Source organism: Periophthalmus magnuspinnatus, chromosome 1 (genome assembly GCF_009829125.3).
Source record: "Periophthalmus magnuspinnatus isolate fPerMag1 chromosome 1, fPerMag1.2.pri, whole genome shotgun sequence".
NCBI classification, from domain to species: Eukaryota; Metazoa; Chordata; class Actinopteri; order Gobiiformes; family Gobiidae; genus Periophthalmus; species Periophthalmus magnuspinnatus.
In genome coordinates this window covers 12,858,813-12,878,391 of record NC_047126.1, presented here as the reverse complement: position 1 = coordinate 12,878,391, position 19,579 = coordinate 12,858,813, and the positions used below count along the sequence as shown (strand labels likewise).

At 38.3% G+C, this 19,579-nt stretch overlaps 1 protein-coding gene across 1 annotated transcript; it reads left to right on the top strand.

Annotated features, from left to right (window-relative positions):
• The first annotated feature begins 9,677 nt into the window (after nucleotides 1–9,677).
• lrpap1 (low density lipoprotein receptor-related protein associated protein 1) lies at nucleotides 9,678–17,741 on the top strand. Its single transcript, XM_033972767.2, has 8 exons — nucleotides 9,678–9,952; nucleotides 10,299–10,443; nucleotides 11,746–11,876; nucleotides 13,452–13,572; nucleotides 15,113–15,268; nucleotides 16,072–16,154; nucleotides 16,729–16,905; nucleotides 17,488–17,741. The coding sequence occupies exons 1-8, from the start codon at nucleotides 9,791–9,793 to the stop codon at nucleotides 17,554–17,556; spliced, it is 1,044 nt and encodes a 347-aa protein (XP_033828658.1). The 5' UTR covers nucleotides 9,678–9,790; the 3' UTR covers nucleotides 17,557–17,741.
• The last annotated feature ends 1,838 nt before the right edge of the window (nucleotides 17,742–19,579 follow it).

The following is a 19,579-nucleotide window of genomic DNA, read 5'->3' as shown; positions in this document are numbered from 1 at the left end:
TCTGGGGATGTTTAATGAATATCGAATCTTCTCCGGCAACATCACTGAGTCTCAGCTCCCTGTGTGAGCAAACAAACACTAATATGAGAGTGTCCTATCAGGGGAGAGCAAACTTACTGCTGTTGTAGTACGGAAGATGCTTAAATTGTAATCTGTTTTATTTTTTGCCAATATTTCTTCACATAGGAAGGAAGACAGATCAACACTGTGCCATTTGATTCAAATTTGTGTCCAGTTGCCCATAGTAACATCTGGTTATATACTGTTACGTGTTTCTTATCCTTTCAAAATGTTTATTACAACTAAATATCTCCAACTTTACCTTTACCAATTTATTACAATTTGGCATTTTTACTTGCTTGTCCACATTATTGCCTTGCCTAGAATGTTCCACAGTATGGCATTAAACTTGGATACAATCAGGTGGTGCCACTAGTCCAAGTTACAAGCCAGATCTGTGGAGACAAGTTTAATGTCATACTGTGGAAATAGTTGATCCGATACTACAGAACATGCCAGGCAATAACCGGAGATGAACAAGAGGTGAACCCCACAACAGAAAAGTTACACAGTGTATCTTTAAACAAATCAGACTTAAGATCATTATGGTTATTGGGTTATTGCTGGTCTGTTAGGAATAAATTCCACCTTTAACAATAGTGGTCCAACAATAGTGGGTCAAGGGCTAAGGGTGATTTGATTTTTTTTTTTCTTTATTGTTCTTTTACCCTTATCACTCTCAAGAATATGCAAAAAATAACAATGTTTGTGCCATTGTTAAGCCTGGATAGATGGACGGGCATTTTGTTTTAAAATCTTTCTAAAACTAACACCAAATCTCAACAGTGAAGACAGTTATTTAAGGCTTATAAACATGGAGGAGGCTTGCATTCCTGCCAAGCTTAGTTGCTATTTTCAAAGTTTTGCTCATCTGTTCGACAACTGAGAAACATTTGCGTTGCCTGGATGCACAAGGCTGAGCATGATGTTAACGTTGGCCTTGGTCTTTTACGTCAAGAAGAAGCTAAATGTGTCAGCTTCTGTAATGATGCATGCGAGGGATGGTTATGTATGACTGCTAGTGTGAAGGAAGAATTAGGTTTGGCTAGGCTCAGTCACAGTGGGTGAATGGCACTACCTGAGCATCACATTCCTATTAAGATGCATTGCCTTTCCAAATAGGTTCACACATGGGTCCATACATGAGAAAGGTGACATGTGACAGTGAGTGTGTGTTATCGACATAAAAATGCAAAATAAGCCAACAGAAGTCATTAGTTATTAGGACAAATTGCCAGTAACTTGATATTTGAATACATTTGAAATATATATTTTTGTTGTAAATTTTAAATCCTTAAGAATGTTTTGGAGGATTTTGGACAAGAAAATATATTGGCTGAATGCGACTTTGGATTTCATTGCCTAAGTAGGGAGGTTGTCGGAGTGTGCGACAGAGCTTACGGGGTACTTGAGGCAAAAAAGTCAGGAATGATTGCACATTATGGCTGTATGGTGTGCAAACAATTTAGTAAACTTTACGAGTTAAAGAGGGTGTATTATGCAAAGTAGACTTTGAGCTTTCAAACATGCCTGAAGAGGTTTTACATGTCATCCATCCATGTTTTACTAATTTTATGATCTCTCCCCCATTCTAACCCTCCTGACAGTTAGCTGTAAGATTCTGTAAGATACAACATCCATGCTCCCACATGACGATTCTTTATAAATATACAAAAACATGATACAAATTGCACAAAACAACTTCACAAACCTGATGCTATGTGCAGTAGTTTCATTAGCGGGATGCATACTGATTGTGTTGTAATAGCATTATGAAGGGTGTCCAGCGGAGTTACAATGGTCCAGGGGAGGGCTAGAAGACATGAGGAGGTCCCTGGATGGAAGACTGTGTCCAGCGGAGCTGCAACGGTCCAGGAGAGGGAAAGAAGACACAAGGAGGTCCCCAGCGGAGCTGTAATGGTCCTCTGCGGTAAGGTGTGCTCAGTGTAGCGTTTGGTCTCACCCCAAGTCTGCTTGATCCATGTTGGCCAGATCGTTCTGTCGTAAAGAATGGTGGATCAAAGATACAGACACGGGGTACAGGTTTAACAGAATTTATTGCAAACAGGAGGATGAGCTGGTAGTAGGTAGCTGGATCGGAGGCGGAGGTGCACGGTGGGTTCAAGAAATGGGATGACAGAGGACACATTGATGAGAAAACTGGAGGATGACATGGAGGATGATGCGTAGAAACACAGGAAACTGTCACGACGACCTGGCCTCCTCTGTAACAATCTTCAGCCCCTTTATACTCCAGAGGTGGAGGCTTGATTGCAGATCAGTTGCAGGTGTGTAGTGGGTGGTGCCAGAGTCCAGTCTGCCCAGCTCCAGGTAAGGACAAAGAAGGGAGGGGGGAAAATCGCACAGAATACACACACACACAAAAAAAAAAAAAAAAATCCTGACAATATTATGTGTGGGCATTAGTTTATAGCCCATAGAAGTAAAATACCCCCTCTCTAATAAACCTGGAATTACGTTGTTTTTTTTTTGCCAGTAATAGAGAAAGAAGTGGGAAGCTGTTTCATTAAGAGCATATTTGATACCATTGAGGTACAAAGTAATAGTTCTTGCAAAGCACAACCATAAAATAAAATTGAAATCTGAACTGGAAAAAAGTTTTGAAGGAAAAAAAGACATCCCCTGAATCATAGAACATAAGTACACTTGTGGGTGTGAGCTGTCATTGCGGGACAGGCAGAACAGTCTTTGCAGTTTCAGTCTTTATTCTATATTTCTGTGAATAGTAAACCATATTGAATCTCTCAAAAATGTATAACTTACACTGAATACATCTGGTGAATGCACAAGATCTGATATTGCTGAGACTTGAAATAGAACCTCAAAACCCATTACAGTGAGGAAGAGAAATAAATTAAAAATAAACTATTGAACAAAGTTGTGAGTTATCATTAATAATGCATTACATTTTCTAAACAACTGCCAGTAAAACTTTTGGAAAACCGCTACACGATGACCTCATGAAACTTTTCCAGTCCTGACCAGTGATGCGATAAATAGGTGAGAGGAAAGTTATGTTTGAGCCCATATTTTAATGTGCGGTCTGCCCCTGTTGTTCCCTGCGGTTAAATTAGGCGAGTAATAAGATGATCGAAGCGGCTTTATTGCGATCACTTACTCTTAATGAGTGTGTTTGTTCAGCGGTCAGTGATTGAATACAGGCTTTATTTCATTAAAGGGCAGAGTGCCAGAGATACCCACAGGACGCCCAACCTGCAAACGCATCTCATACGTTCTCCATTGTGTGTCTCATTGTCTCTTGTCTAGTTTATGCTATTTGTGGTTTTCAGATACTAGAATGTGAGGTGATGGGCTACTCAGCTGGGAGAGTGTTAATCCACTGATCTGAAGGTTGTTGGTTCAAATCCCAATGTGGTTCCTTGATGTAAAGCTCCTTGAAGGTGGAAAAGCGCTGTATAAAAATGTGACCGTTTCCCATGATGCCATACTTCCAAATAGAGGACAAGAGACAGTTTTCCTTATTGACAACATTGTACTTTCATAGCAAATATTTTACCTAATTGTTTCTATCATAGACCACACCCTAGAAAATGCTATATTGCAGCAAAATTATCACCATTTTAACAATATTAGTACATTTTTAGCCTATAAAATGATGTGATCTGAAACCCGGCAATATCATTATTACTGCAACACATGAAGAAGTACTATATTTTGACTAGCATTTATGAACGTTCAGAAATCTGAGATCACATGTTGTTGGTTTGCCACCGTTTTGACCTTGGAAACAGAGACTATGGAGAAAAGAAAGTGACTCCACCTGGCTAAGTCACAGGTCAAATCTGTGGAAAGGCACTCAAAGTAAGAATGCATCTAATACCGTAAATTTCGGATTATAAGCCGCTACTTTTTTTCCACGCTTTGAACCCTGCGGCTTTTACAGCAGTGCGGCTTATATATGGAATTTTACTGGATAACGGCCCCTGGGGGGCGCTCTCTAGCTGTAAACGTAAAAGTGAGACAGACGTGGGGAAAGATTCTGCTCTGAAGAATTCACTAGTTTTGATTTTGAACGATCATTTTGCGCATCATGAAATGGATATGATGCAGTTTTTAAGATAAAGAAACAGAAAGGAAACAGAGCAGGGGTCGGCCTTTAACACGCAAAGAGCCATTTGGACCCACTTTCCACATAAAATAAAACACTGGGAGCCGCAAATACTTTTTGACATCTAAAATGAAGATAACACTGTATAATAACAATAATGTAACGGAATAATGTAGGTTTTACTTTCACGGACAAGCCTTCTACACGTGGCAGATAAATATGGCAAAAACAACTTAAGTGCATTAAAAAAATACAACTCACCAAACCGCTGCATCATGCATCGCGCTGATTATGTGATTATGTCTACTCTACTCCGCAGTTTCTTTAAAAAAACAACAACAAAAAAACTCGTAGCGTATCGTTTAATCCCAGGTGCTTATTCTCCATGTGCCTAAGCAGTTTTGAAGGTTTCATTGCCGTATTTGCTTTTCCCGTATGTTACGCAGAGCGGACTCTGTGCGTGAGAGTCACCTGTAGCGACAAACCCAGATTTTAAGTAGGCATTGTCTGTTAAATTTATCTTTCTTTTTCTTGGAGGTCGTAGTCTCCTCTTCTGGCTCCTCAGTTGTCCTTTTCCCCTTTGTTAAAAAGATCTCCAAAGACTTTTGTTTTGGCTCATTTTCACTCGCTTGTGGCTCTACTTTTGTGCGTCGTGTCTGATGTGTTATACGTGATACGTCACCGCGGAGACAAGAGCAGATAATATACTTGCTACTACATCAAATAGATTTCTGTGGCGATTTCCAGCAGGATTTTCATGATTCATCTACGGACGAGCTTATTAGTGTGTCATTAGGGACGGGCCAAAGTTACTCCTGACCCCTGTGCGCACAGCGTCTGAAAATCAGGGCTCTTTACGCAGGACTGTGAGCTGTGTCTGTGTTAGTTCCCAAGCCACGCAGAGCCGCAGTATAAGGCTGAAAGAGGCGCATACGGCTCCGGAGCCGCGAGTTGCCGACCCCTGAAATAGAGCCACTGCACGTGAGCTCGACATCAATGAATCCAACTTGGTCAATGTAAAAAGACGACAAAAGTTTTCAGAGGAAATAAAAGCAGATTTTCCGTGTTGGTGCAGCTTTATTTTCTAAACCTGCAGATGTGTTCATCCCGTGTTGTTGTCGTGTTGGTTCCAATTTTCAGGCACAGTTTAAAAAAAGCGTGTCGGTGCACCGTCTTTCTGTGTAAATATCTCATGTTACAATATGAAAACCTGCGGCTTTTATTCAGGTGCGGCTTATATATGTACAAAATTGATTTTCTCTTCAAATTTAGCTGGTGCGGCTTATATCAAGGTGCGCTCTGTAGTCCGAAATTTACGGTAATAGTAAATAAATAAATCCAAGTTAACTTTAAAGCTGACTGTGAAATATTAGAGGCAAAGCGACCATATCTATCTAAGAGACAAGCAGGTTGAGGAGAAAATTTACATAGTGTACCTTTAATACTTTGCCTATATATACATCTAAACCCAGGCTACAATAACGCTAAAAATAAAAAATGCCCTCATGTGAAATTAGAAACCGATGCCGCATCCACAGCTGCTTGGGGCCACGCCATGAAATCCAGCATCAGATTTAGTCTACTTTATTGTTTAGTTTCACATTCCCTTGGGCTTAAAATCCATCTTTACAACACATTCAGTTCATTTATGACCTTTGACACCTCAATAACACCTCATTGATTTTATCTGCAAACAAATTACCTAGTTTGGAACCGCAGTGCGTTTTCAGTCAGGCCATATTCACGCCACCTCCTGATATGTGCGTTATTGTAGCTACTTGTGACAGATGTGATTGGAAAATATTGGGAGCCCAAAATATTGCTGCCCTTTTAAAATGAAACACGTCTCCTGTCCTTTCAGATTGTTCAACAAGGCTTCATCTCACAATGTAATTTTTGCAAGTCATTTGTGCTTGTCCTAGAGCCTGAAAGAAAGTGAAAGAAAGCGAAAAAGAAGTTGGGCTTGACTTTGGCTACAACTCTGAATTAAAACATCAAGTGTGTAATAACTTCACATAAATGAGTGTCATTCAAATTTCCACAGATCTAATTTCACATCTACATCTTTATGATCATCAGTTGGAAACCCATCTGGAGTATTTCATTAATTTATATTTCTCTCTGATTATTTAAAATGTAATTAACAATGGAAGTGCTATACTCCAACTAAATCATGGATCTTTTATGCCATTCTGTGGAATATTATAGGCAAAGGAATTAAATCTCCATGGACACAGTTACCGTGACATGAACTCCACCAAGCCAAGTTACAGGTCAGATTTGTGGAGAGGCAAGCCTGCTGACAGTGAATGCAGTGAATTTTAAAGGTTTTAAGTGCATTAAAAGCACCCATAATAAAATAAATACTTTTTTTTTGTTTTGTTTCATTTATACATTTATTTTTGGCTGAAATCTTACACAGTGTGGCTTTGCATAGCTATTGATGTCTGTGTAATCCCTCAGTCATTCAGATCCATAGTAAAAGTCAAAGTTAAATCTGTCAACTGGACAAAGCGTGGTAGGAGTAAAGACGTTTCGCTGCTCATCCAAGCCGCTTCTTCAGTTCTGTTCAGAACTCCTCCTACAATATTTTGTCCAGTTGACAGATAGCTATTGATGCCAATTCATTTGTTTCATTGATGAAAAATTATGGTCATTGTCATAGAAATTAACTTTTCAAATCAACACATTTTCAATGCCAAAACAAAACCATGCCATGTGACTGAGATGAAAAAAAAAAGAAGTTGACCAAATAATGATCACAAAATAAAGGCAGACAAACGACAGATAATGCCAAGCAGCCATTCAGACATATTCTCCTTTTATTCACGGGGCTCTTTATTAGATTTGCATTGATACATAGGAGTAAAGGGTAATGTGCAGACTGGTTAACTGACCTTCCACTGTTCACGCTGATTGAACCCAGCTTCCCCTGAATAGGATTTATTGACAAATGTCACAGGACAAGAGTGCACTGTGCAGCTGCAGCTTAATGTTTTTTGTTTACTCGCCATCTGTCTCATTTCACTTTCTCTCACTTTTTAATTTGATAGAAAACAATTTATTTGAGTCAATTTTGGTCTATTGGCATGAGTGCTGTGTAAACAAATTCACCACAGCAGTCTGAATGATGGGTCACTAATAAAAAGTCCTTATTCTGTCTCCTGCCCAATTAAATTAGCTTGGCCGGCCGGATTTGTTTTGGATTATATTGATTTTAATAAATAGGAAGTTGGCTCAATATCACTCTCCAACTATCAAGAACCCATCGAAGTATAACAGCGTGCACTGTAAACTTTTAATATATAAAAGACTTTAAGCTTTGATCCTCAAAAATTACATTTTCACTCCTGAAAGGTTACTATTTTGTTTCTTGTTTTATAAAATGTCAATTCAGATAACAAGAAAGGTTTCTGTCCTATATGCTGCACAACAAGAATCTGTTAAAGAACATTTTTGTGTTTAATTTTATATAAAAATGAATAAAGGTACCAATACATAAAAGGTTTAACTTTTAAGTTTGTCATGCCAGCTGATTCATTCCAAATCTGACACATAGCTACCAAAACAAAGATCAAAGATTCTCTTTCATCCACTTTTTGGAGCTCATTGTTCACATTATATTACATATTCAACAACTAGATATGCATTTACACACATCAGTTAACCATCTGACTCAAAAGTGGGACACAGGTTTGTTAGGACATATACCACTCTCGCGATTTTGTCTGGAGTAGTGCGCCCTGCATCATCTCTTGACAGAAAACGAATGGGCAAAGAACCATGTAATACTGTATACTTGGAACGCACCTGCCCTACTACCCTCTTAACAGTTGTATGGACTGCTGCTAGGTGTGGTTTATGATCCAGTCCAATGGGACCCAGATGATGTTTGCTTCCAAGCTTCCCACAGTACATCCCAATGCAGTTCAGAACTGTGAAGCCCTGATCAGCAAAAATTAAGTCTTTGGGTAAAAGGTTATCCAAAAAGCCACAGTTTGCTGTAATGTGTTCATTTATGGTTCGTCCTCTCCAGCCATTAGAAATTAAAGAGATCACACCTTGTGGACCTATCAAGTATTTTATGCTGTGGTCGGATTTATATTGAGAATATCTCTGTGTCCCTGCTTTCACATTATTAGATTTATCCATCATTATCTCACAACATACAACTATTGACACCCAACATTCAAAGGATGTTCTCAGACACATAGCCATAGCAGTCTGAATATTCTCTATTTTGGGCCAGAACACACACAAGCACCAAGATATCATTCAGGATATCTATAACATTTATGAAACCTCTGGAAATAGTAGAACTATGATCATCACACAGATAAGATAAAAATGAAACTGGTAAGTTAACTCAGAGTCTCATTAATGTAATGATCATCTATTGGAGACATGTCAGATGTAACATGTCTTACCAAGTTCAAACACTGCCATAAGCACTTGACAGTGGTGTAGTCCTGTGTCTTGAGCTTGTCTTCATTTCCTAAGAGAATGGAGTTAAGGTTCTCTTTCATTTCAAGTGTGTCACTCTGGAGAATCTGACAGCCAGGTTTCAGTGATTGTACTGTATGTGTTCTTCTGAGATCAGGTCTGTTTGGCACATTGCTTCGAGATGTGATATGCCATTATCAAACAAACCATGCTTTCACCCTCAGTGGGCTGTGTCATCTGATAGATTCAGCAGCGCTGTGGTGGCCTCACTCATGACCGATATCTGCATCCGCTCCCTCTTCGCTCTCCAGGAAGTCTTGGTGATATGTACAAAAACAGAAGGCACATAATCAGGTGACGAGGGGTCATCACTCAGTCAACAACAGCCTTACAAATCAATTTATAACAAAGCAATCAGAGCAAATTCACGGCGGTAAAAATGTATATAAAATGGCGAAACCTTCTATTGTTGAGATGTATTTGCTTTTTTGTAATATAGATATTTTGGGGCTATATCTTGAGGCTCTCAGTCAATATATTTCTCCTCCCTGGCTCTTGTTTTTTGTTAGACACGTGACAAAAATGCCACCTCCTGCCATATTGAATCTAGTCTCCAATGTAAACAAATGTCAACTCCAAAGGAAATCTTTAATCACACAGCCTCTGTGTAACTATGAAAAGGTGTCTTTTGTTACACCTCTGGTTGGTATCCATCTAGTCAACAAAGCTATTATTTGACAGAAAGGGCTATGGCCAGAATGTGCCATGAAATATGCACATTTTTGCAAACCACATATCTATTTTATCTTACCATATAGCGAGTTTAACGTATGTTACAAAGCTTATTTATGTTTTAGAAGAAACCAATTTACAAGCCTTGCGTACTGGCGCGTGGATTGTTTCTATTTGTCCAGATTTGCTGCCCTTGTTGCCGGGTAACGGCGCACAAAGGCATGTTCGGATTTGTAGTTTTTTATGAACACGTAAACCGTTTGTAAAACCTCCTGAGCACTGAATTCACACTACAATCCCCAGAATGCAAGGCAAGAAAGTTTCCGCCCCTTTAATCACATGACTGCTACTTCCACTTCCACATACCGCTGCCAGACAAAACAACAGCTAACCTTGCTGCTGCACCTTTTTGTGTTACTTTTTGTACGTTTTATTCATCTTTTATTTCATTGTTGATGTATTAAAATGAAGCTGGGCTGTTTAGTTTCTCTTGTCTGCCTCGGTGTTGGCGCAATGGCGAGTAAATATTCCCGGGACATGAATGAGCCCAAACCGACTAACAGTGATGGGAAAACTGTGGAATTCAGGATAGCAAAGCTCAACCAGGTGTGGGAGAAAGCTCAGAGGGTACGTACAAAATTAAGAACAAAGTGAAATGCACCATTTCTACGGATTCTGCTTTGATGCCATCTTACACATAGCTACTGAATATTTTAATCACCTTCTTGGCCATAACTTTTCTAAAAGGGCACATTCGTTTCTCCCTTTCATTCATAAAGAGGACTACAATAAATGTGTGTGTGCATATGTCATATCAGCAAGCATCTCCTTGCAGTTGTGCCGTTCAAAGCCTAAAGAATATGTAGGAATTTTTTTTTTTTTGCATGCATGCATGCAAAAAATAAAAATAAAATGGATCAGGATACAACTGTATTTTGAGTTTGCATTCACCACTTAACATGTTGTTTTGCAGATGCAGTTGTCCCCAGGGCGACAGGCTGAGCTGCATAGTGACCTGAAGATCCAGGAGAAAGATGAGCTGCAGTGGAAGAAGCTCAAAGTTGAGGGAATGGATGAGAACGGAGAGAAGGAAGCACAGCTCCGGCGCAACTTTAACGGTAATGTTTTTCTCAAGGACAGTCATGAAAGAATAATTCAGACAAAGTGATAAAATCCTCCAGATAATCCAAAGAAGCAGGCGTCTTTTTGCCATTGATAAAAGCATGACAATACAGTTTTTATATGAACTTAATCATGAGCAATAATAAATAAAGAAGACAAGGAACAGCTATTTGCTGAAAATGTCTTGTCTATATTAAGTAAATTGTAGAATTATTAATCCAACTAGCAATTTGTGTTTAAAAACTATTTTTCAAAATGCATTTTATTAAATGTATTATTAATTGCTAAATTAATAAATATGTTGTGAAATTTTGTTTCATATGTACAATAAAATAAACACAAATATTAAATTTTTTAAAATTGCTTTAAATTTACAGTTTAGAAAATAAACTCATAAATTTTATGTTTGATACATCATTTAAATGTTCTTTTACTAATTGCTAGATAAAGCAGTGATCCTGAAAGTCTCTATAATAAAACGCTTAAGAAATCACATGAAATGCCACATGTACAGAGTGAATTAACACACTACCAAGTGCTGTTGATGTCTGGTAAATAATATCAAGTATCTCTCTGGGCTGTGTGCCCACCAGTTCTTAGAAATGGTGTATTTTTAAGCATACTCTTGTTCTCTATATAGGATGTATGCATTCCCATATGATGAGTTTGCATATTGATTACACAAAGGATACAAGAGTATGCTGTTTTTGCACTAATCGAATCCAAGGATGCTGGTTTGGTTTTAGTATAATAGTAATTTTTGTACTTATGTTAACCTACGTAACAAATCCACTGTGCTGCAGACACACTGTGCATACACTTTTAAATTGTACTTTCTGTGTCACTTAAGGTCAATACGATTGCCTTCACCTAATAATACTACACATATACAGAGAAAGACTTTAGCACAATAAGCTTCAAGTTACAAATCTTTTACATAGAAAAAGTCCTTCAGTCAGCGGGCCAAGGTTAATAAGTGACACAGAGGAGTTATTAACATTTAAATAGTGCTGAATCAGGTCCATAAAGAAAAGTTAGTCAGGCAGTTAGAAAGTCAGGAGGTTAAAACTCTTGAAAGTACTGTGTTTCTTTAAATAGTGGTGCCATTTAAATATGCATTGCCAACAATTTCTGATTATGTTTTTCCCCCATTTCTCTGTAGTAAACATTGCTAAAGCTCATTAAATGTGTCTTGTTTTTGTTTTTTCGTTGTGAGACTGTGGGTTGCTTTGGAGTTAATGGTCTGATGCTGTACTAGATTCTGTAGTTAATACGGTTGTGATGTCTCTTTTGCACAGTGATTCTGGCCAAGTATGGGATGGACGGGAAACGGGACGCTCGGACCATGGAGAGTAACTCCCTCAAGGACCACGACATCAAAGAGGGAGACCAATTTGACGATCCCAGACTCGACAAACTCTGGAATAAGGTGTGAGCTGTTTCATCCGAGTGAAGGGGAAAAGATTTGGGGTTTTTTTGGGTTATAGGCAAAAATATTAATGGATTTTGGATGTTATAGTTACATTTCTTTCAACTTTAAAGGTGCGTTATGTAACTTTTCTGGTGCTTGTCTCTATGGAAATTTAATATTGCTTTACCTGGAATGCTTAAAATTATTTATCTTGCAGTTATTCATGTACAACCTGATCTGACCTGTAACTATAGACTGTATATATAAATGGACATAGCTAATCTGCTACCGCCACAGTCCAAATAGGAAGTGATCATGGGCGCACTTCCGGTGGTATTTTTATTTTGCTTTTTTATGTAAATCAAGATATGAACCTTGGTTGCTATGATACTCGCGATCGGAATTCCTAACATGGAACTGGGCTCCAAATTGGCTCCTATAACTGCTCTAGCTTCAATGAGTTTCATTTGACTGGATCCGAACGCTCTGGGTGACGTCGCACTCACTTAGTCCACTTCTTTATACAGTTTATGTCTATAAATTGGCCTGGTGGCATCCCCTACTTCCCTCCGTGGAGCTAGATAATTTAAATGCCACACCTTGGAACATTCCAGGCAAAGCAATAACATCAACATAGAGACAGGCAGATGGTGGACCCTCCACCACAAAAGCTACATAGTACACATAGTGTTCTAAAGGCTTAAAGGCTTAAAGGCTTAAAAAGAATCTACATTTTCTTCCTGCATAAATGTTATCAAAACAATATATAAATATGCATTTATATTTGTTCATTTATATTTATTCATAGTTTTCATAATGATGAATAATGTGGACCGTTATCTGTGTAAACCCTGTCTTCCAGGTCTGATCCATAGCAAAAGATTAACTTTAAATCTGTCAACTGGACAAATCACTGTCGGAGTGAAGCCGCTTCACTGCTCATCCAAGCCGCTTCAGTTCTGGTCAGGATGCTGGTGGCCACTGCCTTATATCTATCTGAGGGGAGGGGCTAACCACACTGAAACTGTAAACAGCTATTGTCTCCAATTTCAGCTGAAACTACCCTATTCAGCCCTTAACGACCCTGCTATTGTTCTCATTGTTCTCATTGCTACCCAGAACAGCCCCCCTCCCCTCAGATAGATATAAGGCAGTGGTCACCAGCGTGCTGAGCAGAACTGAAGAAGCAGCTTGGATGAGCAGTGAAATGTCTTCACTCCTACAATGATTTGTCCAGTTGACAGATTTAAACTTCGTCTTTTACAGTGTGGACCGTTGCCATAGCAAAGTAGTATATTTTGTCAGTAAAAATTCCTTAAATTTACACCCATAACTGAAACCCATGAATTAAGAATGCAACTGACAAACGGCATTAATTTATTTAATTTACATCTTTTCGGCCACCAGAAGTACAATCACACCATACATTCTTTTGTCAGAGTACCCTTGATCTCTTACCACCTAAAACATAATGAGTGCAAATGAGTATTACATGTATTTATTGTTTGAAATAAATGTTATGTAATGCCAACATGTTTTTCATGACATATTGTTTCATAACTATATCTTCTTGAAAAATGTACTTTTGTCCAGGCCCAGAGCTCAGGGAAGTTTTCCAGTGAGGAGCTGCTGAGTCTAAAGAGAGAGTTTCAACATCACAAAGACAAAATCCACGAGTACAACATCCTTATGGACACTATGAGCCGGACCGAAGGTGAGCCCTGTAACTACTGCATTTAAACACATTATTATAGGCATATTTCTACTTCTGCTTTTTCATAGCTCCAATTTTGTCAGATACCAACCATTGACTATTTTTGCTCTAAAAGGAAATGTATTCATTTGAGACATTTCCCTTTCTTTTCTTGTGCTGCCACTCACACACCACAAACTGTTTAATTTAAATTATTCACTTAAATTGGTGGGACAGCTGAGAAATACAGGATTTAGTGTTTTTTACAGTGATGTCTTCTCTGTATTTCTGAAGTTTGTCATACTGTTTTCAGAGCATGACACAGGTGGCAGAATTAGACCGCTCGTCCTGCTTAGTGCTGTGTGAGTGGCAGGTCTTGTCACATCTCGCTGAGCTGTGAGTTTGCGGTCACGCTGACAGACACAAGTAGACGCTGGGCAGATGTTCGCTGCCGCAACCTTTTTTGTCATGTGATGTTTTTGCCTTCAGAAGCAGCCGGTATTTTTCTGGTTGTTGAGTGGATTTAAAATTTAAGCCAATCTCATGTCACCTCGAGGGGCAGAGTCCGTGCACTGCTCCATCTTCTTCATTTCTTCTTTTCGGCTCTTCGTCTTTGATCCAAATGTCAGCTGTTCTTTCATTCGCTGTGGCTGTGTCCGACTGGCTTTTATCTCACAGCCCACTCCGTACTTTCTCATGTAGCCTAGGAAAATCACTGTCATGTTGTTATCTCCCAGGAGCTGTTTTACTTCAATAATGGAAGCAGCAAAGCAAACAGCACTCCTTTGACATAGATACAGTAGCAGTATTGGAGCACAATACAAACATGTAATTACTGAATAATAGCAACGCACTCTGCGATAACTTTCTTTTTCTTCTAATTTTCATACTCAATGCTGGGGCAGGAATGTAATCTTTAGAGGCTGGGATACACATTATATTGTGCCTATTGTACATATTATACTAAACCCAGCTGTGGGACGAAGCCGAAGCACCCAGAGACCACCCAACAAAGTATCAAGTAACAAGTATCTTAAAGGTACACTCTGCAACTTTTCTGGGGGCTGCCACCTGCCACTGTGAAACAGAGTAATTGCTTTGGAACAGTGACAAGGCAATCTGCTGGGAGACCAATGAAGTGGAAGACCCTCCATCAGAAAAGTTACATAGTGCAGCTTTAAGTACAACTGCAGAGGTAATAATATACATCAGAAGGGCCCAGTAACAATAAAATAACAAGATTGCTCTATTCTCTTTACTTTTTCTTTATGATACATGCCTTAATTGAATTTTTTGGAAGGGACCATGTACAGTTGGAACATAAATATTGCTATTTGATGCATTGTACCAGAGTTGGCCTTAGGCTAATTTGCATCTGTAAATCCGACTTAGCTGAAGTCCTCCTTTTCTGCCTTTTTTTCCTCTCCTGTTAAATTATGCCCTCTGCCTCTCACTGTCTGGCCTTGTCTCATTTTTTATGTCCCATTGATCTCATGCAATCCCTATAACCTGCTGTGACTCCTCCCCCGCTGTCCTGACGTGAACCTTTTTATTTCTCCAGAGATTCATAAAAACGTGATCTCTCCACTTGAGGGCGACACCAAGGAGCATGTGCTGCATCAGAAACACACAGACCTGAAGAAGAAGATGAAGGACCTGAACCAGGGCTTTGAGAGGCTCCAAAAGATCAGCCATGAAGGCTTCACCGAGGACAGTGGTGAGGGCAAACACATGGGGACACCGCATACATCAGTACACTATTTATATCTGCTAATGTGTTGCATTCACATGATGTAACTTTTTCTAGAAAGCCTATAGTTTAAAATTTAGGTTAGGACAGGTTAGAATTCTATGGAGGAGTTTGCAGATGTTTTGAACTGGTTCATGGTCAGTCTCTCTATATTTACTTTCCATGAAACACAAAGTTCAATATTTTTTCTCTTGTCATAAGTTGAAATGACTTTTATCCTTGTCCTACCACTATTTGATTTCTTTTAAAAATTTAAAATTGTAAAAATGTAAATTTCTTTTACACTGGGTTATTATGCAAATAATATTTTTCTCTGATTTTGCCAAATTGTCAATATAAATGACAGTCATCATAAACAAAAGTCTTCAATTTGAATGTTACTGTACAAACCTCCCAATGATAACAGTATTTTTTCAAAAATAAAAAACATAAAATGCACTGTTCCAAATTATTATGCACAACAGAGTTTCAAACCATGTATGTATTTGTACCTTCCTCATTGTGCCTTCGTCTACACAAATTTGTGTAGTCTTTGAATCAGCTACAGATCTCAATAATACGATGATCACACTTAATTTTTTGAGAAATATCTAATGTTTTCATACCTTGCCCAAGGTATTCAACTATTTCACGCTTTTCGGCACCAGAGAGATCCTTTTTCTTTCCTATACATACATTCATACATTAGCATGTTAGATAATCTTTTTCTTTGTCTATATTCTCTTCTCTTCTGATGCTATCCCTGTCTCCTTTTCACCTGATTGCTGCAGAGTTTCGAGAGCCTCGTGTAATCGAACTGTGGGAGGCTGCCAAGAGATCCAACCTCACCCAGGACGAGCTGGACTCTCTCAAGGTAATGCTCCTGCCCCAGACACCTCCATTCACATTTTCTTTAAACAGGTTGGGAATGACTATAACCAATGTGCATAAGACTATGTAAAAGAAACTTGCTAGAATCTTGATATATAGTACTTAATTGAAACACTATGCTGTAAAGTGGTTATTTTATTACTCCCTTTTTGGTAGCATGCAATTACCTACTACAATTACATCATATATTTAAACCCATTCCTATACAGTCTTGTTATGTATTTACTCTTTAATCTGAGTGAACAGGCTGTACAAGTGAGGATCAGACGTAGTTGTAATTTATGCATTGCCACTTATAAAGAAGTAGGTATTCCCTTCTCTCAGGCTTCTTTCACCTTTTGTCCCATCAGTTGAGAATTGCAGTGAACAACTCCACTTAAAATGCAATTTCTGAGCTATATACTGTGAGTAGATAGAATCAGGTGTTAGATGAAAAACATCTAGTCCCACTCATTTTGACATTTTCCATCTTGTTACCTCTCAAAATGACAGTTATTGAAGCAAACTAAATCCATATCTTTTCACACTTTCTAATACACTTTTCCACGCTGTAAAAGGAGGAACTGCGGCATTTTGAGACGAAAGTGGAGAAGCACAACCATTACCAGGAGCAGCTGGAGTTGTCCCATCAGAAACTGCGACATGTGGAGAGTTTGGGAGACAAAGAGCACATCAAGAGGAACCAAGAAAAGTACAACACGCTCGCTGAGAAAACCAGAGAAATTGGCTACAAGGTGAGTGGAAACTATACAGTGTATGGTGGAAGCACAGCCCATGTACAAGGCTCAATAATGGGCTTTATACATCAGGGCTGGACAGTCATGTAATCTGTGTTTTACTGGGTTATACAACTACATTCTCTATATCCAATCAATTGAAATACTGCATGATCTTTACACGGTCAGGAAATGAACAAAGTAAGTTGATTAAGATACCGGTCACTCTTGTTCTGGTTTGGCCCTGCTTTGATCTCAGTTTAGTTCAGATGGACACTTGTTTTGGTCCTGATGTAGGATGTCCTGGTACAGTCTTGGTAAGGGTTCACTTTCCAGGTTTAAATTCAGATATAGTCCTGTTTTAGTTCTAGTTTTGATGTGTTGCGTGAGTTCAGCCTTAATTTCAGTTAGTGTCATGGATCATCTTTTGCATCTTTTGAAAAATCAACATCAAAATTGATAAACAAAACTAACTTTATTGATCCATAAGGGAAATGACTGAAAATAATTGTTAGTGAAACTTGAAAACGGATCATTTACAATATTGATCACAGGATACTGTTGTGTTTGTAAATCCCATTATTTTGTCTTTGGTTTCAGATGAAGAAACACATGCAGGACTTGACCAACAAAATCTCTCAGCAAGGACTCCAGCACAATGAGCTGTGAGAGGCTGGGCTTGTGCTAAAATAATAATACTGAAAAACTTTGACCAATCCACACGCTGCCTACAGTAGGTACTTCATTCCTCATTCAGCTGCTGTAAACTGTATGCACATCACATCAAATTTGTTTATACTTTTCTAGAATGATCCCAAGTATTATTGATCAGAACCATGAATAAATGTGATTGTTAAACAGACTTTATTAATGAAATTATATGGATGGATTTTCTAAGATTTTAGCGAAATAACATGTCCGGTTCTCATGATTTTTGCTAGTGGTGTGTCAGGTGAATATTATATGGTGAAAGAACAAAACTCTTTAATAGTTCAGTAAATTAAACTGTTTTCATAGCATTTACATTATGTTTAACTATATCTGGGTTTTAGACGACATCACAACATTTTATTGACCCCCTCTGTTATTACGACATCACCAATTAATGAAAGCCCATGGTTGTAAATGATTTCACTGTGTTTTTAAATACCACCAAATATTTTAATACTGTGCATGCATTTGTACATGATTAGTACACTAGCCCACAAATTGCCATCTTTCATTCCCAGTCCCACATTCCAATGTTTAAACCTTTGTATGGTCTTTGTTTATGGAGTGACAGTCTCTTGGTGAAGCCTTCAGAGAAATGAAGATGTAACAATTGTGCAGTGAATCGGTGTGGGAGGTCAATGATGGTGCGTCGGTGGTGAATGACGCACCAGGGCTGAAATAATAATACTTTTCCCAGATTATTACTGACACATTAACACTGGGGCTGCCTGTCCTGTCAGCCTAAAACAGACAGCTCTGTGTGACTATGGCAGAAGATACCACACCAGAAAGATATATCGCAAACAAATCAAAATGTACTGCAAATCACAAATACAATTATATGAATAACTTCCTCTGCAAACAACTAAATATCTTGTCTTTTTCCATAAAAAACCTGCTAAGCCAGTAGTTTAAACCTCATGAAATGCTTATCTTAATGTTCATTGATTTTTTGTTATTATATATATATATATATATATATATATTTATAGTTCAGCCTTGCTCAAAAGGAGTTACTGATATTAAATTAAAAGAGGAGCAGGAAAAGTGACACTATGAAACTGAAAAACCACAGCAGCTGTATTTTAATAAACAGTTTAAAAATATAGATAATTTATGTATTCATTTCAGTAATAAAAGCAAGCTTGGATTATATGTACAAACTAATACAGTCTCTGTCATTTCAACTCCAATACAGTAGCAGCTTTCAATATATTTGAGTTATACAAGCACATAGATAGGTCAATAGTTTAAACATATAATTTAACCTGAATAAACAATCATTCATATAAATAAAAACCAGGCTAGTATGTACACACATGGATATTACAGTTCTTGTATTAATTTCAACTTTCGACACACACACACACACACCCCACTGTGAACTGACTCCATAAAAATAAATAACCGTTGGATATTTATTGGCCTATTTGTCTGGATGATTTCAAAACGGTGTGAAAAATGAGTCCGTAGAGTTTTATTCTTCACTTCCTGCCCCCTCCAGTTCAGCCTCAGACATCGATTATAGTCATGACTGATGCTACTATGTTGGAAACTACTCTCTCATTTCCTCCTCTGACCGCACAGGTTTTGATAAATGGCGTTTTGCACCAAGGTATGACTCAACGTTTCTTATTTCAATCGAATGTTTTGAAGTGGAGTGATGGCCGAGTAAGCAGGGACTCTTAACATCAGTTGTAAGGTACTGGGAGCCGCCAAAGGGTCAGATTTGTGCCAACATTTGAGATGAATGATTAATGTTTATGATCTGAGGATGGTTATACTAGGTGAAAATTTCTCACAGCCAAGTAAAAGTAATATAGCCCAAAGGCTTGATGCAATATAAATGGATAGTTTGCATTGATCAGGAAAACATGACCACTGACAGGTGAAAAGGAAAATGTACAGTAGTATCTGCTATTATCAGTCAGGTATCAAAGCAAACTAAACCTTGGTCTGAAAAAAGAATTTAATAAAAGAA